The sequence below is a fragment of the Thunnus maccoyii genome, chromosome 5 (assembly GCF_910596095.1).
Source record: "Thunnus maccoyii chromosome 5, fThuMac1.1, whole genome shotgun sequence".
Classification (NCBI taxonomy): Eukaryota; Metazoa; Chordata; class Actinopteri; order Scombriformes; family Scombridae; genus Thunnus; species Thunnus maccoyii.
Genome location: NC_056537.1, coordinates 7,840,575 through 7,862,111, shown reverse-complemented (window position 1 = coordinate 7,862,111; position 21,537 = coordinate 7,840,575). Strand labels below are relative to the sequence as shown.

At 40.0% G+C, this 21,537-nt stretch overlaps 1 protein-coding gene across 4 annotated transcripts in view; it reads left to right on the top strand.

Moving 5' to 3' along the window:
* The window catches only part of LOC121897969 (transcription factor SOX-6-like), a 115,127-nt gene that overhangs the window by 50,881 nt on the left and 42,709 nt on the right, over window positions 1–21,537 (top strand). For all 4 annotated transcript variants that reach the window (XM_042412802.1, XM_042412801.1, XM_042412803.1 and 1 more), the window contains one exon: window positions 11,257–11,346. In XM_042412802.1, the coding sequence (XP_042268736.1) occupies window positions 11,257–11,346 (90 nt within the window). The remainder of the gene's footprint in view (window positions 1–11,256; window positions 11,347–21,537) is intronic.

The following is a 21,537-nucleotide window of genomic DNA, read 5'->3' as shown; positions in this document are numbered from 1 at the left end:
TGTGTTATAGCCAAGAGAGATCATGTTTGAAACCAGTGGAGTGTGTTTGACACGGCTCTTCAAAGATGTGGACTTTCAGTCTGTTTCAATGCAAACTGTGATGACAACTGTTTGTCTCCAGTGAACCCTCAAACACATGGCTTCAATATATATATATATATATATATATATATATATATTGCATCTCTGTTTTAGCATATCATTCGTCCAAAAATGTTGGTAAAACAAGTAAAAAAAAAATCTGCCACAGAGGTTAAATAATTTTCACTCTGGTGCATAATCACAAGCTCTTTTGTATTTTCTCTACATTTTTGTCCTCTCTTCCTGATAGTGAACACATGATTTGAACTGTTAACTTGGAACTGCTAACTTAACCATAAATTATGATGAAAATTTGTCTGCTAGGAGCAGGAAACACAGCACAATTGTGACACGTGGAAACGTTTATAAGCAGCGCCCCGTGAAAAACAGAAAAATTATGAGCCATATAAAAGTGAAATGATTTTATTTATCCTGTCTTGTTATGAGATAATTTCACTCATTTCTACAAAATGTCTGAAACTTCAACAACAGTACTGAGAGCAAGTTATTGGGGGGTTGGTGGGGGGGTGATATGGGGTCCAGGCATTCATGTTGGATCCACTTGCCTTTCTTCCTCTTTGGTCAGCTGTGGAGCAGTTGTAAACTCGGCCCACACTCACCTCTGCCCCCCCCCCCCCCCCCCCCCCCCCCCCCCTCCCTCGCTGATATTTGGCTCCCTGAACCCCCTCATCTCCCCTCTGTGACCCAAACCACTGGCTCCACCCACATCAGTTCCCCCGAGGGCCCGACCCAAAACAACGTTTCTATTGTGTCTGAACCACACATCATGCCGTGTGTATGTATGTGCGTATGTCTGTGTGCTAAGTAGGGTAGGGTTTCATATATCATGCCTAAAGTGGAACCAGAAGCTTGGGTCTTGAACTGATGTTTTGGAAGCGTGCGTTTGACAAAGAAACAATTTTGCACCCTGTTTCAGTTTTTTTTTTTTAGTTTATCCAAGAGTAGAGATGTAAACTTCTCGTAGCATGATAGAGTGGAGAAACTACACCACCCAAATGTATTCAAGTTAATTGGTTTTGTAAAAATTACATCATCCTGCAAACTTTTGTCTATCCAGTCTAAATAAGAGCATTCCAAAAACTCTACTTCCTTTGTATTACAAAAAAAGAAAAAACCCCACATAAAAACTTTGCTCTTAGTGAAAAAGGTCATTTCTATTTATCAACATGACCATTTACGCCTAGTGCTGCTGTGGTGAATCATACGCCCAAGCCCGTACAGATTTTAGAGCTCATCAGTCATTTGTGCATGATTGTTCTTACACAAAAAGAACTAAGGTGGAGAAGTTTGAAAATATCGGAAAAATACTGTCTTTGATTCCTACGTAAAACCACTGATATTTAAGAATAGTGTAATGAAATGCGTCAGTAATAAGTCATCTCCTGTAAGTGTTGTACCACCCTAAATTCGGATTGGAGGAACAACGCATTTGGCATTTTAACATCTGGGATTTTATTTTTATCAGTAATGCAGCTCAATCATTCAGCAAATCCTGTGGTTTCCCAACAGACTGGTTGTTGATATCATTGCTGTAATGCAGGGCAGGCCTGACCTCTCTGGCTGTACAGCACGGATCAACGGCAGGGTTTTTCTAGTATTAGGCTCACACCTTGAGCAGAAATACTATCCTTTGTGTAATTCAGTGCTGCGGGGTTTCGACCTGTCGTCTTCAGCCGTGTGGCCACCTTATATCACATAAAGTACTTTACGCAGCTGGGAGTCGGGACATTTTTGACATCGGGTGTCACCAGTGGGAACCGAAGCCCAACCCAGGCAATGCTGCTGCTTGAAAATGCAGTCATTAAATTTTTTTGTATGTGTCTAAGGTCAAAAGTCACAAGTACTTTTAGATGACCTACAGGCTGCTTCTGCATCATGATTTTTGTAAGGATTACATGCTTTTGTTGACAGAAATTATTAATTTATTACTTGACTGACAGAAAATTAATTAACAACAACAATTTTGATAAGACAATTTTTTCATAAAGACATTTTTTGAGCAAAAATTCACTGAATTCACTGTTTTTTTTCTGTCTTCTATGGTGTTAAACTGAATATCTTTGGGGATTGGACTGCTGGACGGACCAAAAATTAATCTAAACATGTCATTTTGGGCTCTGGGAACATTTCCCCTGTTTTCTCACATTTCATAGACCAGAAGATTGATTGATTTATTGAGAGAATAATCGGCAACTACGCAATCTCTCTCCTCTCTTTATTGCTTTTTATACATTCTTTCAACATTCTTTTGTCAGAGAAATATTTTGTTGCATCAATTGTGATAAAACCTTTTTTTTTTCTTACGGTTGTTGCACACACGGTATTATAAATCAACATGAATTATAGGATCATCTTAACATTAGAATTATGACTGCAGCACATGCAAAGCTAACACATGGCTTTTTACAGGTGGTCCTCTCTGTCAGACTGGGCATATCACTTCACAATAAGCACAAGAATGTCTGTATGCGTGTGTGTGTGTTTCTGTGTGAGGGGGGTTGATGATATGAAAAGAAGGTTACACAGGGCTACTATCCCTCAGAATCCCCCACCCCCCCTATCCAGGAGGGGCGGCTGCTTTCTCAGGCCATGTTCTGCAACAAGCGAGTCTGGGTGTCATCTGACAGATGAAAATAGTGTGTGTGAAATGGACACCGTGCTAACACGCAGCCGGGCTAACCACTCTGCAGTTTAATGGTTTTACAACACTGAGTGAACAGTGCTAGGCTAATGGCTGTGTGTGTGTGTGTGTGTGTGTGTGTCTTTGTGTGTGTGTGTGTGTGTGTGTGTGTGTTATAAACTCTCTCTGTGCAATTAAATGTCTCAGCAGTGTACTGGTATTCTTTAATCGGTGTGTGTGTGTGTGTGTGTGTGTGTGTGTGTGTGTGTGTGGGGTGCATGTTCATATTCAACTGCTTCGGAGTGCACTAGTATTCTCATATTGGTGTCTGTATGTGTGTGTTTCCTCCTTCTGGCTGGCCTGTCTCCTCATGTTTGGACATATGTTGAGTTTTATTTCACTGAGACATCAATCCTGCTGGCCAGCTGTTAGGACAGCTGCTCTCTCTGTGCCTCTCTTGCTCTATTTCTCTCTTTCACTCTATCCATTGCTCTCGCTCTATCTCTATCTCTGTATCTTTCTACGTATTTGTCGATCTCGTTCCTTTTTTCTTAATACTGTTGTCTGTCAACTCCCCCCCCCCCCCCCCCCCCCCCCTCCTTCCTGTCTTTGTTTCCATCACTCTCTTCAACCTTTTTCTGTATTTTATCTTTCTGCTTTTTCAGTTTCTTTCTTTTTTTTTTCTTTCTTTCATGTGGTATACATATAAAACTTCCTTTTTTTTCAAATAACAGTGGGTCAAGCAGCAAGAATAAGAAGAGGTTTCTTAGTTGCTGTAGAAATGTACAGCTTAGTGTAAGAAAACGAAGGACTTTTCTTTCTTTCTTTCTTTCTTTCTTTCTTTCTTTCTTTCTTTCTTTCTTTCGTTCTTTCTCTCTTTCTTTCTTTCTTACTTCTCTCTCTCTCTCTGATGCTGTGGGGTCTGCAGCTGAAGTCACACCACTGACATAAATTTGGAAGTGCAAAGTGTAGCTGTCAGCTTCCATTTACACACGTTCAGTAGTGAAGTGAAGACGCGAAATTGTTTTTTCAGCCGTGGGTGTGTTACACAAACATCAAGCACCCACTAGAACATTGGCCTTTGTTATTTTTAACATTAACTAATTTTTCAGATTAATGTTTTTTTTTTCTCTTTACCTTGGCGCTCGACTGCAGACTTAAGAGTTTCTGAGCTCTGGCACCGTACATTGTGTGTGAGAGAGAGTGAAAGAGACGCTATGTTTTCATCCAAATGTCAAGTGATTTATAAGGGAACTTTCGAAATGTCATCAAATATAAAATGTGTATTAAATATTCTTCTATAAAGCAAATTAACTGCCTTCCTGAATGTAGACCTACTGCATGTCAGGAAACAAATGGAAAGTCTCTCTCAAGCAGTGTTATTGTTCATTAATGTAATCAAATGAAGGTCATATTTCATGCTTTTACCTGAAGAGAAACACTGAAAAACCAAAAACCCAACCTAAATAATGACCATACAACCACAATGGAGACTTGTCTTGGTGTAAAAAATAACACGATTTTTCACAGAAAGTGTGATGAACGTTTTTCAGCTGTGTGAGACTGAACCAAGCTCCCAAGACAAAAAGCTTTTCCACTGCAAGCAACTATAATACTTTTATATGCCGTAATAGAGATGTGGGAGAGGTAGGAGTAACTTTTTAAGGATTCTGGGAGTGAAAGTCCGAATCTTTTTCTACCGTGTACAATGTTAGATGACTAGCAGTTGGAGCACCTCCAAAGCTTTCGGGTGAACATGAAACTTTCTTACTAGAATCATCTGTTGCAAAGGATGAGCAAGTGTGTTAGAAAATATAAGTTTAAGGAATAGTTTCATATTAAGGGAAATATTTTTTTTTCTGGACTCGGTGAGGTCCTGGAGTCTTGTTGTCACTGTGTGGCTGCCATGCATCCAGTGGAGACTCCAGGAAGTCACTGGGCCGGCCAATAGTTCCAGCACTTTCCATGAAACCACAACTTGTTGTTTTTACATTTTTGTTTATGTAAGGATTAAACAAACCAGATACAACATGTTAACTAGTGAGCTTTAGAGTTGCTGTTCAGCAAACTAGCTGTTTCTCTTGGCTTCCGATCTTCTAATCAACTCCTGGCACTAACTTCATTTTTAGCGTACAGACATGAAGCATCCAGTCACTGAGCTTAAAATCTGTTCTGTGCAGTGCTAAGTGGAAGGCAACAATTCTTCTGCAGAAACCCAGTTAAGTTTAAAGCACTTTATATCAGTTTAAATCACTTGAACATTCTGGCAATTATGGCAACAAACAATATAGTGTTTTGAATTTGCTATAGCTCTTCAGCCTGTTGCACCAGCTGTGCGTAAGTTCAAACGTAGCCTAGTTTCAATGTAGAGTTTACACGCTACTTACATTTTGAGGGTTGCACCAGTTGAAATAGTTCCAACGTAGGCATAAGTTACAACTTAAATCTTACACCTAGCCCGTAGTAGGTGTAAAGTCCTCCGTAAAGTAGCGGTTGGCACGCTTGGCTTAGCGTTTGGCATGGCGCATGGTTTTGAAAGGTGGGATAACTTGGAGGATGAGGAGGAGTGAATTATACTGGCTGTTTTGCGTCAGTGACGCATTCTCCGTGATAGATTACACCCTTTGGACATTTATGATGACTAATTCATGATTTATGATTCATACTCACGCTTTCGTTTTCCATGAGTGGAGATACAGAGGATTAGCGACCTGCTGGCAGCAGACCTGCAACATGACACGGACGGAAACGGTGCCCTCAGTCAGTCCGTCCTTACAAGTGTGTCTAGCACTAAGATATTTTGCTACAGGATCATTTCAAAACTTACTTGGTGATACAATTTAAGTACATAAATCTACTGTATGTAGAGTAATAATAATAATAATCATTATTGCACTCTAACGACTATGTTAAACATGACAGCTTGTAGCCTAAAATAACGTACATTAAAAACAATAAAGACAATGATTGACGACACAACAACCACTTTATTTTCGGAGAGGATCATAACATGGTAAATTACAGTGCAATGATGATGAAGAGTGCTATCACAGATGTAACGTAACTAAGTTACAGTCTATGAACCGAAGGAATAGCAATAGTTTTATTATTAGAATAGTGTTAATGTATGAAAGCCCTAATTTGCGGTAGGCAACAACCTTGTCCCAAATTGTCAGCCCGACTGTTTTCATTCTGTTCATGTCATTTTTACGGTAATAAACTCTGCATCAAGAATAGCGCTTTTCCCTGATTGGCTACAGAAAGTAAAAATGTAATTTTCTGTGACAATATTTTGGTTAGTGCGGACTTTACGCCAGTGTAGCTAAGATGAACCTTTACGTCTCTGTGGTGCAACCAAACATCGACACAGCTTTACTGTAGCATCAAACTAACTAGTTTCAATGTATCGTTTAGCGTGGAATTTACACCCTTGCACTCGCTTCCACCTCTTTAGCATGATAGCTGAGGATGATGGGAATTGTAGTATTTAAAGCCATCTGCCTTACTGAACTGACATAATAGTTAATCAGAAAAAAAGTTGAAATAATTAAAACCAATTACCTTAACATGAAGTAGTATTGTTAGATTATCCAGGAGGCCCTAGAGTTAGAATATTGTTAAAAAAAAACTTTAAAATGGGAATACATCGTGGTGAAAAAGTCTGGAACCAACAGCTTCTCCCCAAAAATTGTTGCTTCTAATTAATTTCACGAGAAACTGAAACACAGAGCGAAAGACAGAAAGACGGCAAAGAGAGAGAGACTCAGACTGAGTGGAAGCCTGTGGCACACTGTGTTGTTCTTGGCAGTGGCTGTTTAGGAGTGCTAATGCTTGCCTGCCTAACACACACACACACACACACACACACTCCAACACACACAGTAAGTTGCCTGTGGCTCATGTAAAACACCCCAAACACTGTCTCTTGGCAGGATGGCGTGTGGACAGGTGATAAAAGTGTGTTTACTTGAAACACTCGCTGCATGGTTTGCTGGCTGCCTCGGTGCTGATTTACTACGACTCTGTTTCTTGAGCCACTTCTTATCTCCTTCTCCTTCCTTCTCTATATCCTCGACTTCATTTTATTGCTCGCTCATCTCCTCTCTGACTCTGTCTCTGTCTTTCCCTGTTGGTGTTTTCACCATCTTCTACAACCAATTAGAAATTGATCTCAGGGTTAAAGTTCAGAAAATATCCAGTAATCTTATTGTTGAGCTACTTTTGCTGTATCAGTATTAATACATCAGTAGAACTTAAAGGGAAATTTTTCAACCTGGACCCTATTTTCACATCATTTTGTGTCTAAGTGACTAATGGGGACAACAATTTTTGAAATTGGTCCAGTATTGAGTGAGAGCACGTCAGCCAGCAGCTGTGAAACGGGCTGTAATGTAATCCGATGGGGCAATAGCGCCCCGTCAATGTACGTCCACTAAAAGTGCTTGTTTTTTGCCACTGACAGGCTCAGATTATTATTATAAGTGTCTGATAACATTATGGAGAGGACCGTACAGAGAAATAACACATTTTTGCTTGATCCAGTCCTGTTTGTTATTGTGTCTAACCAAGTCTTGCTCAAGGAGAAGACTTGTTCTGAAATCTCATGAGAGTTGAATTGTTGTCGAAATCATCTGAATATTAAGCCATGACTTTGAGCATTTTTTTTAGATAACACTAAGCGATGCTTTCTGTGCTCCAACACAACAAACTCCTTCCAGCACTCTTCTCTCCAACTCTGTCATGGCTGCATATTTATTTAATAATTACCAGTTTCAAAAAGTGTTGTCCCCATTAATCACTGAGACACAAAGAGATGGGAAAATAGGGTTCAGGTTGAGAAATACCAAAGTTTCCCTTTAAATAGAGGCTTTTCCATTTTCTCCTTACTTTTTCCAGCTCTCCTCTTTCTTCCTCATATTCTCTTTCATTCTCATTTTTCTCTTCTTCCTACTACATTTCAAACCTCTCTCTCTCTCATTCCTCCTTCCTACTGCTCATAAAACTTATGATCGATCCATATATACCCCTCAACTCACCTTCCTCATCATTGTCGTCTTCCTTCCTTTCATCTACCCTTCCCTCTCTCCTCACCCCATCCATCCTCCCTCTCCCTCCTCGTTTTCAACCCATCTGTCTTCCGTGATTCTCCTTCACTTGATAAAAGCGTCGGTGTTCGGACAGCGAGGAATTTTTATCCACCCTCCAATCTAAACAGCACTTGATCCCTGACTTGGTTGCAGGGATAGATAGAGAGCCATCTAGGGTAAAACATCCCCCTCTCATCTTCTCTCATCCCTCTCTTCTTCTCTTCTTCCTCTTCCCCTCCCCACTTACACTTCACCCCTCACGTCCCCTGTCTCCTCGTCTGATCTGTTTATCGGTACGGGGGGTATAAATTGTGCATCTGAGTACACACACGGTTGACTTATGCAGATATATCTTGGAATTACAGGTTGTATTTTCCTCCTTAAGTGCTTCCATAAATTGCAGTTCCTAATTTTGTTTTAAACCAGGCCCGCTGAACGAGAGCACATCGGCGTCTTTAGGTCTTGCGATGAGAAAAAAGACTCTCATCCTGACCCCATCCTTTAGCTTTCCCCCTCCACCAACTGTAAATATCACCCATTGAACTGAATGTACACAGATACATGTCCGGTGGAGCCACTTGTCCAATAAATAACTGTCGTAGCCCCTCCTCCATTACAAAATAATTTATTCTGATGACACAGCCGTACTCGCCCTCCTCACAGACAAGGACTCAGTCACAGCTTACTAGAAATATGTTCACTTCATTCAGCGATGCACAGACAGTCACCTCCTCCTCGACGTCACCAAGACGAAGGATTTGATCTTTGACCCCCGCAAAAAAACTCACCACCCCTCATTGCCCCACTTCAGTCCTGATCATCACTACCAAATATTCATTAATTTTCAGAACTGTAGCCCTTTGAATGCCTACCTACCAAATATTCATTCATACCTCATACTCATACCTCTGGCTGTAGATACAGACAACCACTTGGCAAAAAAACAAAAAAAACTCCGGGAGGAGTTTCGTGCCCTCAGCTATCACTGCCTTAAATAGCCTGGACACACTGTAACAGACCTGTTTTGTTGTGATGTTGTTGTTTGTTTATACCCTGTTTTGAGTGCTACTTGTGTACAGACTGTGAAAGTAAGTTTTTTCTCTACAAAGGACAATAAAAAATGCATCTGAATCTGAATCTAAATCTAGAAAAAAACTGGGTGGATTCCATTGTCCTGAGGGTGGGGAAATTGTACTAATTACCTTATTTTACTGCAATGTCGACCATCTGTCTGGAAATACCCGCTGTTTTATCCAAATATGGGAAATCACCATCCGAAATTACTGTAGATTTGAACTTAATTCTTTGTCTTGAGGCTCTCTGCCACACTCCGTCTCTCGCTGCCATTGTCCCTCCCTTTGTTTACATTGATCCCATGTGATGTGGACGGCTGCATTAGCTTATTTACAACAATTATAATCCGACTGTAAACATGCAAGGCTTTAATGGACTCAATGAGGAAGTTGTGCTCGGCTGACGGACGGCATCTCATGACCGCACAATGGGCCCATACGCACAAACTAAACATTAAGCCATTCACAATAGGCCATGTGCCCTTATGAATGCCTATAGTGCCTTTTGTCAGGATAAAGGCACCACAAATGAGCTATTGTCTGACTTAACCATTCTAAATCAGGCAAGCCCTCAGGGGCATGTTTTCCACACAGCACCCAAGAATGTCTCCTTTTTGTGTGTGTGTGTGTGTATGTGGTTTTTTTTTTTTACGTCCTTGGTGACTGAGGCTTCAGCGAAGGGCTCTGTGTGACCATGACACCATTTGTGGCGCTTCCGCTGACACAAAAACCAGACTATACACATATGCTCAGGCGGTTCTAAGAGTATATGAACAGTATGTACAAGGGAGCAGTTTTACATGCAGACACACAGGTACTATATACCTAACAAGGTACTGTATACCTAACAGTGGTGGAAGAAATATTCACCCAAATGTTTTACTCCAAGTTATAATCCTTATGATTTCAGTTGTGGTCGTTTTGGCCAGATGTGGTTAATGGTGGTAATGGAAAGTGTACAGTATTATATGTTTATTAACCAGTGGGTGCAGCAAACACGCCTTGAATAGCTACTCTGTCAGAGATGCAAAAGAAGAAGAGCAACTCGTCTGCTTACAGTGCACCTCAACAAACCCTGGACCAAGAGGATTCACTATATCTAGAAACTAAAGAAGATAATCAACAATGCAGAGCTGCAACTACTGATTGTTTTCATTATTGATTAATCTGCAGATTATTTTCTCGATTCATCGTTTTGTCTATAAAATGTCAGAAAATAGAGAAAAACACGTGTTATAATTTCTTAGAGTTTCTTATTTTGTCCAACCAACAGTCCAAAACCCAAAGATATTCAGTTTACTATCACATATGACACACTATTTGGCACTTCTGCTTAAAAAATGATTTAAAAAAATGATTATTCAGTTAGCAAAATAGATGCAGATTAATTTTCGACCAATTGTTTTAGCTCTACAACAGTGTTGTTGGATGTTGCAATGCTAAACTTATGATTGAATATCGTCTACATTATGTGAGATACTTGTACCAGTATGTTTTATATGTAAACTAGTAACCATAGCTCTCAAATAAATGCAGTGGAGTACAAACTACAACTACTTCTACTCTCCTCTGAAATGTATTGAAGTAAAGTACAAGTGCCTTGAGTAAATGTATTTCAACAATGATACCTGTCAGAATGGATAAATCGCTTTTTTCTTGTCTGTCTTTCTGTCATGCACGCACACACAGTCGCTCATGCTAGCATACGTGCAGATCTCTCTCTCTCTCTCTCTCTCTCTCCCTCCCAGTTTGTCTCTGTGCTAGCTGCCCGGTGAAGAATTGAAAAGTTGCCATTGTTTAAGTAAAGTTCACAGCAGGACTCAAATTGAACAAATGAGACCTTATGAATCTTATGAGACCATGTGTCTCTGATGTCTATTATCCTGAGGCTATGAGACACATTGTGAGAAAGAGGACAGCCACAAATAAGACCCCGTCTCAGAACAATGCAGACATTCTCATTTGGTCAGCTGGATGGCTGCTGCTATTTTATTTTTTCTGAGGAGAAGAAGGAGGAGGAAATGATTCCTAGTTCACATTTTTAGAAATGTAACAATCCATGGGAATTTTTTTTCTCTCTTGCCCTTTTCCCTCTGTCTCGTCTTTTTCAATGCCCTCTTCTATCATCCTATACATTCGCACTTTCATCTCAACAGAATGGTACATGCAGCATTTTTGAAAATACAACACAGAAATCTTTGTGATATCACTTCAAAACAACAAATCTGAATAGCTGTGATTTCAATAATAAGACATTGTGCTTACTATGGTTGATGAACTTCACAGACCTCATTCATATGTTTGATAAGTGTGTGTGTAAAGATATTAAAGAACACCAAAAGTGATGGTGATTATTTTTGGGTCTTTTTTGTAGAACCGTCCTGCATGGAGAGGCTCCTCTCCAAAGACTGGAAGGAACGTGTTGACCGCCTGAACGCCAACGAACTGCTGGGGGAGGTCAAAGGTAGGAGCAGTCTCAAGTCACAGAGAACACATTCATACCAAGGCCTGTGTCCACATGTTGAACTACAAATGAATCTGCATTTGCATCCGCACTCAAAAATAGTGCAGATGCAGATCAGCATCAAAGGCACCACAAAGAAAGATAGAAAGAAAGAAAGAAAGAAAGAAAGAAAGAAAGAAAGAAAGAAAGACAGAAAGTGGTACATTTCTAAAACTTGCAGATCCACGGCATCGTAGAAATCTCTTCTTATTCTCTCTGGTTGACCCTAAACTGAAGAGTGTTATTTTAAAAAAAGCAAGTGGTACGTACACCACAAGAGACACAGTTTTGCACATCTAAATTCGAGGGTAAGAAACGGTCAAACATGCTGTAATTCTCTCCTCCGTGTGTATACTTTCTGCATATTTCTGTGTATGAAAGCAAAAGAGTCAATGGTCGCCTAGGCCTACCTGTCAGGCTTGTTTACACTGTACAGGTTGTAATTGTAACTTTGATGAAAGGGTGTGTATGAAGGGAGAGGCGGCACATCCTCCCAATATTTTTGTCAGCATTTGTGATGATATAAATCACAACAAGGCAAATGTATTCTGGATTCAAAAGTGAATATAGCAACATTGTGAGAGGATCTTCTGTTGAAATCTCAATCAGCAGTTGCAACAGGAGGAGGGGGAGAGTTAAATGCATTTATTCAATAGCAAAAGAAGTAAAAGTATGTACAGTATAGGATGGCTGTTGGTTCAAATAAAATACAAAACCTAGCAAATTCTCTTTCTCATTCTCTTCGTGTCCGTTAGTATATTTTACTTATGATAATTGAATCAAAGGCCCTGTTCACATTTAACGTTAACGTGCGTCTTAGGTGATCCAACCATAAGTGGACAACTCTGAGTACAGTACGTCAGTTCACACCAGGCATTATAAACATCTCCATGTGCGTCTTGAGTGAGCACTTGTGATCAGAGCTCATGTCCTCGCTCTATATGCAAATAAACACACAAAGGAGTTCGTACTTTTTGCTTACGCAGAGGATGTCAGCCGAGTAGGCGGTCCTTCAATGTGGCCCAGGACATTTTTTACGTAGACACTGCTAAAAGAATGTGGCCCAAACCACCTCAGAACGTGGTCTGAGTGATCCGATCTCAGTGCATCCTCCATGCATCTTGGGTGCATTCACACCTGTACTTGAAGCTGTTCACTTGTGATCGGATCACCCAAGATGCATTTTAATGCCAGGTATGAACAGGGCCTATATGTGCTGTAAGAGCTTGTAACAGGTAACTAGTGTCATTTTGATTAATTACATGATAAATATTGTAAGATGATGCAAAAATTACAAAATAAAAGAACAATTCTGGTCCTTCAAAATGCAATACAAGCACTCTGTAGGTTACTTTTGTTTGTCTTTTTGTTACTTTGAGGAAATCTGGTGAGTAAACTAAAAAAAAAAGAGGCTTAAACCATGACGCTCTGACAAGTAAGATATGAAATGAAAAAAAAACAACATATATCTGTTTGATCTGTTTGACCCTCTAACCTCACTGCATGACATTGATTAGACTGAAATGTCATGTTTTTATAACAATGACTGACTGAATGTCGTCATGATCAAAGAATGAGAAATGCTTCAGTTCTGAATTGTTACAATACTGTCTTTCATTATCTAATCTCAATTACACATGCTGTGTAAAAGATAAACACAGATATATATACAGTATAGATAGTGATAGAGAATATGTATTTTTGGAAAGCTGATAAATTTGCTAAGAGAAATTTTTCAGTCTCCTGAGCAACAGCAGATTCAGTTTGTGTGCCGTAACATTTAGTCGCTAACGGCTCTGCAGACGAGCTCCTCTCAGTGAGAGAAACCGTTTGTGATCGTCTCCTGTTGAAATGGCAAGCATTTCCTCTGTGGAAAGTGGAAAAAAGAGACTACACAGAGCCGTCTACAGCAGAACAGCACCGACATTGACTTTCACTCCAGGACAGAGATCCGACTCTCTCTCTCTCTCTCTCTTTTACATTCACATACTGATACCCTCCATCTGCATACACAAACAGTGCTCATACACACACACACACACATATGCTTACTTAAACATCTTTTTGCAAAGCATCGCTGGGCATCTGTTATATAACCATCTGATCTGATCACTCATTAAGAGACAGTCTGGATTAGTGAGCCAGATAAATGCAGAGACGTTTTGTTAGACTATTAGCCTCTTGAAATTCAATTCATTAGGCTTATTTTCATTTAAAAGTAAGTCATATAATTTCTACTAGTGGAATATTTCATCTCTGGATCACCCTATGTTTTCACTGACAATCTTAAAGTGGGATATGTGGTCTATATCTGGGTCAACTACTTGATCACTCCACTTCTAAATCAAACACAAATCTCTTTGCAGACCTTTGCAACTTCACTTGTCTCTTTAGGTTATATTATGTATTTTGCATGAAGACATACACTTTGATATACAAAAAACTTTCATCTTGGCTTATACTGACAATGAGAAACAGATTAGAATATGTTCAAGTTCACTCTGCTGACCTCTGTCTCTTAAGCTGCTTTTGCTACTTTTGCTTAATGAATCTGATAATTCAGTAATTCATTTTTCTGAGAAACTGCAGTATGTTTTAATTAATGTATAATCCCATGAAAATAAGAATCATTGTGTTTTCGTCACCTTAGAATGAGCCCTTTATATCTACACAGGGAGCGGGTCCCCCTTCCATGGAGCCCACCATGTTTCTACAGTAGCCCAGAACTGACAAACCAATCAGTGGCTCTAGAGAGGGCCTTTTGTGTTTTTCACAAGTTTCGTGGCCACCGTACACGCTTGGGAGGGAGGGTGAGAGGAGGGCAATCTGCAACCTCACCGCTAGATGCCACTAAATTTTACACACACAATTACTGTCAAAATAGTTTAATAATCCACTTACTCCGACATGTGGAACAATTATTCTTAGAGCCGTTCACAATTTTCAAAATAAAAGACCAAAATGTTATTTTCTACCTTTCTATTTTTTCTGCTGTACCGAAAACGTAACAAACCATGAATTTTATCTACTGTTACTCCTCTAGTATAAATATACTTTTTTATCAACTGAATAATAGTTTGTTTCCTTTTTAAAGCTAAACTTTTTTTCTTTTATTACACAGTTTATTGTCACTCAGATTGTTTGTGTATTTGTTCTGACATTGGAATGGATTACAGTGTTGATCATCTTGAAAGCTGATTTTTAAAAAGAAACATCCATTAATCTAGTAGCTTTGTGTGTGTGTGTGTGTATGTGTGTGTGTGTGTGTGTGTGTGTGTGTGTGTGTGTGTGTGTGTGTGTGTGTGTGTGTGTGTGAGGTTATAGCAGCTGTTAGATCTCAAGTCTCCATTTTCCCCCCACTTACAGAGTTCTGGCGGTCAGGTTATTTCTTCCCTCTCTGAACATTTCTTCCCTCAGTCAGATCTTTAAAATAGGACATTGTTGTCACTTAGATCATCACCCTACACAACTTAGCCAGAAGAAAACATTCAGCAAACCTTATCACTGCTCTGACTTTTCTCTCTGAAGGCTGACGAAAACCAAGAGGAAAAGGCAACAAAGAAGATATGAATGATCATCTGTTACAACAGCACTATTAAAAAATCCATCCAATGGCACTTACTGCCCTCAGTTTAGCCTCGCAGGCAGTACATGCTCTGAAGTGCTGTACAGATCCAGTGTCTCTTACTGGGAGTGACAGACTGGTAAACTGGTGAAGCGAGGTGTATGCAACCCAGAAATAAACGCTGTCTGAGAGGTTTAGGAATGGATGAATTTTCATTAGATTTAACAGACAACAATAATAATGTCTGATATTAGAAGCACACATTGTTGCCTGTATTGTGGTAAATATTAGCTTCATGCATCTGTTTTTTATATTACCAACACATCCTCATAATTAAACAACCACATAGGTCGACTGTACCTGCGCTCCAGACCGACCCATAGGAGTGTAATATTCCACTTTCCAAAACTGTTACAAATCACTGTTAAAAAATAATTATGTTTTATGGTATGACAACGCTGTGGTGGTTAATGTCTGGTTAGGTTTAGGCACAAAAAACCACTTGGTTAGGATTAGGAAAAGCTTCGTCGTCATGGCAACAGTAAACACCACAACAATCATTACATAAAAAAACTGTCCTGACTCGCGGTTGGAAATGGGAAGCGAGCAGCAGTCTCCTGCAGCTAAGTGCACTTTTTGTCCATCTAACTGTCTAGCCATCCACCTAACCTGCCTCCTCCTAATTGTCATCTTATATTGACGTCATCTGAACTGAGTCACTTCCTCGCGTGATGATTACTAAGGCCGCTAGATGGCGTAAACATAACTATAGGTTGTGTTTGCCGGCTGAATTTTAGACCTAGACTGTCGTTTTTTCTTGTGAGGAGAGGCTGAATATTCCTGTCTAAGTTAGACATATAATTTTTTCTTTTATTCGTGTGAAAGAAAACGCTTTTATGATCTCTCGAAATACAGTTTGACTGCAGTTCAGTAGAGGCAACCGGACCCAAGACAACAGCATGCTTGTCCTATACATAAAGCTGGAATGTGCAGTATATCAATTTCTTGTGTGTTACTTGTACTAGTACATGCATGCACATAAATGATGATACACACATATGAAGACACACAAACACACACACAAACACACGCACACAGATGTCTCTGTTCATCCAGCTGCGTCCTGACTAAAGAAACGCTCTGATTGAATTCAAGCGTTGAAGCCTTTTACTTCTCGATGGCTGAAATGAAGCCTGGTCTAGCTGACCTAAATACACAAACACAACTGTTGCTCTGTGTCTCCTCACAGAACAACCTGAACCTATTTGTTCAGTCGCAGTTATTTTTAGGGTGAAGAAATCTGATGACCTCTTTTTTTTTTTTTTTTGCAGGAACTTTCATTAGCGTTCATGAATGCTTCTGAACATGCTTGTAATGTACAATATATATGTTTTTTTAAAAAACCTTATTTAGTTATGGAAGGGGAAGGTTGCTTTTCAATTACAACCTGTTTCACGCTCACACTGTTACATACACGTCCAGCACAACCACACTCTTCTGCTGCAGCCCTGTGCAGCAGCTCCATCAGCGCAAATGTGCAAACAGTCTGCCTCAATGTGCTAACATATCCTATCCACAAAAATCACTCAGTTGCTTTTTGTGTATTTGCTCCCTGTTATTCTCCTCTCTCTCGCCAACAATTTGTTTTTACTCGTGTTGGGCAAAAACTGACTGAATATTGTTTTTTGTTCATTGCACCATTCATAGTAAAATCTAGAGGCTGTTTTTTTTGCACTAAATTCTCCCTCTGATGATTTGCTTCCATCCAAATATTGCAAAACATGTACATGAATTTCCAAAAAGCGGGTAAAATCTAGTGCATCAGCTGTTATCAAATGGATGCATAATTAAAAAGGATAAACAGTAACTCCACTGTAATGCTGAGAAATCTCAAAAGTTTCATGGCTGCTTTACACCTAATATGAATTTAGAGTGTTTTATGGATATGAATGGATTTGCCTCTGTCCACACATTTTTATGAAACTTTCTTTTCTGGTATCCCTTTCAGCCAGTACTGCATCTAGACTGATGGAAATTAAAGCCACATCATAATCTATTATTAAAATCCATCAGCCATTATGACCAGCTTCTTTATCAATATGCAAACCTTTCCACCACAGCCAAGCATAAATCTTTTGAGACGTTCGGACATTTTCAGATATCTGGCATTTCCATACAGACTTTCAAAATAGAAAATCAAATTGCTCATAAGAACAAGAACAGATGGAAAGGGAAACTGTCTGATTCAGATGCAGGAACTGGCACATCTGGCAGCAATAATCACACTGACATTCAAAAGTCATATAAATCAGGCATCTTACATCTTTTGTAACTTTTAGTTTGACATGCTTTCATACGGGTTTTTTACTGACTAACCAAAGACTGTAGAGTTCAACTGTGCAGTTAAAACTTGATACTTGAGTGCATATATCTTTGTATCCTGCTGCCCTGAAGAGATCATGACACTCTGTTTGAAAAAAATGTAGTGACTGTGTTGGTCTCGGGGCCCTGTTGGTTGATGGAAAGGCGAGTGTCACAGTATTTGTTGTAGTGTGACAGTGAAGAGACGGTTTAGTCATCTAGAGGAATGCTGGGAGTTTGGCATAAAGATGCCGCCATGAAACATGACGGTTTGGCAGAAGCCCAAGGCCTCTGGAGCCATCAACATATTAGTTTGAGGTGTGACAGTATGACAGTGTGATGGTATGTCTGTATTTTTGTGTTTTTGAATGTTTGTGTCATGGTGTGTGTGTGTGTGTGTGTGTGTGTGTGTGTGTAGGGGTCACTGACACTGATTTTGTCATATATTTTCACATATAATTGAATAAAAATGAATATATTAATATATTGATTACCTTTATTTGTAATTAAATAACTTTAAAATATGCAGACAGACCTGTAAATAAAACTGAACACTGAACATTTATAAATAAATAAATTAGGTAATGCAGTATGTAATATGCTCTTTCTGACTGTTGAACATAAAAGTATGAAAGTATGAAAATTCAGCAAAAGTAAAATGATAAAAAAAAGAAAGAAAATGTAAATTTAAGCATAAAATTAATGAGTGCAAAGTGTAAGAATGACTTTATCATTTTCTTAGAACACATTTTATTGCATTTAATGCTCTTTTATTTCTTGTGATATAAAGTAACTATTCAGAAAAGCTGGATTTAATTCCCCCAAATCAAAAAAAAAAAAAAAAAAATCCCACAAACCCAACCATCATGTAACCAGTAACAACTAACAAACACCTCATGCAGAAGTTAAGACTTTTGACATTATGCTTTGGTCCTGGTTCAGAGACAGATCATCAGGATCATCCAAACGGAGTGAGAAAACTGTTAATGGCTTTCTGTTTTGGCTGGTGCCCTCCGCAGGTGTCGGGAATAATCCTGATGGATGGAAAAAGGAAAACGTCTGAAATGATTATGGGTGCCAGAACCGTTGAAGGAACGCATGGCTTCGCGTTTGGAATGCACAACCCGTAATCCACAAAGATGAATCATGGAGCCTTAATCGCAGTTGTTGCGATTACACAATAAGCTATACTTCACTGCGAGGAATGTAGAAAAATAGGAGGAAGTCTATGCGTGTGTGTGTGTGTACGTGCGTGTTTTAAAACATGACAGTGTTATGAAGTATCCATCAGTGTTGCAAGACTGAATTGGCCGGAGAGGATTAGGGAGGAGTAAAAAAAAAAAGGAAAAAACAGAGGAGAGATGAGAAGAGGGGTGATAAGAGCAAAGGGGAAGAGAGAGGAGGTGATGAAGAGAGAAGAAAAAAAGGGGGGGGGGGGGGTGCTTGAGAGAGGTGATGAGAAAAGAGGAGAGGAGAACAAGTGATGGAAGAGATGGAGGAGAGTGGTGAAAGTGGAAAAAGAAGTGACGTGGGAAAAGAAGGAGAGGAAGAGGAGATGAATGTAGGGTGGAAGTGATGAGAAGAGGAGGAGAGGTGAAGAGAAAGGATGGGAGGAGGGGTGTTGAGAGGAGATGAAACTAGGGGAGACGAGGACAGGAAAAGTAAGGAAACGAGGAGAGGAGAGGAGAGGAGAGGAAAGGAAAGGAAAGGGGAGGAGACGGGAGGAGAGGTATCAAGAAAGCAGAGAAGACAGAAGAAGAGAAAAGAGGATTGAGGACAGGAATAAAAGAGGAGAGGAGACAAGGAGGGGAAACAGGAAACAAAGAAGAGGAGAAGAGAGAAAAGGAAAAAAAAGGAAAGGAGAGAAGCAATAAGGAGAGGAGAGGAAAGGAGAAGAGAGGACAGAAGAAAAAAGGGGTTGAGGAACAGAATAAAGAGGGGATGGGAAACAAGGAGGGAAACAGGAAAACAAAGGAGAGGAGAAGAGAAACCATGGGGAGAATCTGGACTTGGATGTCGAGTAACTGATGGGGAGGTCGTTTGGGGAAAACAGAAAAAAAAGAAAGAATGAAAGCCTGAAAAAAAAGAGACATGAAGAGGAGAATGTTGCCTTTGATACAGGGGTGCTGAGGGGTAATTTCTATGTGTGTGTGTGTATGTGTGTGTGTGTGTGTGTGTGTGTGTGCTTGTGAGTGTGTGTGTGTGTGTGTGGGGCCAGTCTGGGACACAATAGGGGCCTGACAGGACTACAATGGAGACTCTGTTAGTATGCAGGTAGTGTTGGGGCCACCCTGCAATCTCCCTACATGGCCCCAGGGCAAGACCTTACACACATGCACACACACACGCACACACATACACACAGGGGAGAACTTCTAAACAAGATAAACTTCAATGTAAATGCGTATGAGTTTATGTGCATGCACAAACTCCCACAAACTAGATGAACTTGCATGAAAAAAACAGACACAAACAATCAAGAACTTCCCAACATGTTGACCATGACCGGTACGCGTTCGCTAAACAAGACGAGTCACAGACGCACAACAGCGGTAGCTCCAGGGTCAGTAAGTGCTGCCTATACTGTAGTTGATCTGTAGCAGCGTCTGTTGCTTCCGAACTCCCATCATCAGACACCGCAATGCTTCTGGGGATGTCGGAGAAACACATTAACTTTCCTTTGTGCTGGTGGCAGCTGTCAACACACAGATCCCGACCAATTCAACATGGATTCAAGGTGAAAGGACAAAGAGTAATCCGATGTGCAGAGAGCCGCAGCTGAAACGTACCCAAAATGCAAGTCAAAGCGCTGAAAGTCCCTGAAAATTAATTCATATTTCAAAAACAGCACGGCCTTTTGAACTGGGCTGTGATTGGCTAGTTGTTGAAATGCAACACACAGATCAAAATAATAGGACACGGCTCTATTTCCCAGCTACAAGCAGCAACACAAGTCAAAGTGCTTTTGTGATTCTTCAATCTTATTAAGCGCACCATTCATTACTGTAGGTCAGACGGAGCACTGATGTTGCATTGATTGGAATCAGCTGTTTCGTTCATGCTTCACAATAACTGGCTTATTCATCGGCTGCGTGTCTATCAGCTGACTGGTCATGTCCTATCATATTCATGCAGGTGTACAAAGCAGCTGTTATGACATGACACTTCTCACTATTTCTCTTCTGATACTCTTCATGCCGATGCTGTTCATTGTCTCACTTCCCTCCGACAAACTGACCTTCACCTTATGTGCTATATTTTGGGTGATTTAGCTAAAATTCATTCTTCATGTCTGTTTATTAAGAGGGGATCAGTGCTCCTCGCAGAGTCCTTGTATTCTTTGAGAGCTCCCACGAAGCCTGTCTGCCAAATTTAAGTGGATAAAATTTGTATTTGCTTGATTCAAGCTTCCCGATAGCATCCAACAGTTCATGGGTAGGAAGCTGGTGAGGGATAATCATCTTAAACTGGTTTGTGGAGACAACAGCTGGAAGAGAGGAGGAATCTCAAGGGATAGTATGAACCTCCCTTGTGTAACTCCTGGTCCTGGTGAAGCTCCCAAAAAAAAAAAAAAAAGCCTGACAACACAGTGTGTTCACAACACTGTGGTGCGGAGGCAATAGGTCATACCACAATTTGGGAGAAAACTGGCAAAATGTTTGAAAAGATTGTTTCAAAAGAGCACAGATGTGACATGAAGGGAATTTCAAATTTGACATGGAAAAGAACTGCGTGACATCCAGTAGACGGCTAAGTACACAACATGTTCATCAACAACCTTGTAGTGAAATGACATTCCAGTGATGGCAATGAAATAAAAAAAAGTGGCTGTATATTTGAAAGAAAATGCCGCGATGCCTTTAATGTAATCTTTTGAATGGATAGTATCTTAAAGGAGTCGTAGCTATGGAACTAAGCGATCCTCGTCCCTCCTTCCTCACTAAAACCTCCCAAGAATGTCTGAATCATAAACCTGACAAAAGCCTGTAACAGCTACTTATTTTCAAAGTGATTTTATTGTTCTTGGGTGCAGACACTAAGTGATAAACATGTGGCATGTAGAGGCAAGACAGAAGATAATAAGTAGTAAGATGTAACTACAAGCAAGATGAATTATGGGAATTTGGGAATGGGAGTTTCTTGAAAGGTTTTTAGTTTGTGTTAGCCTGCATTTTGGTTTGTGGAGGCATTTGTTGAAAGTGCACTTTGATTTGGGGGGGATTATG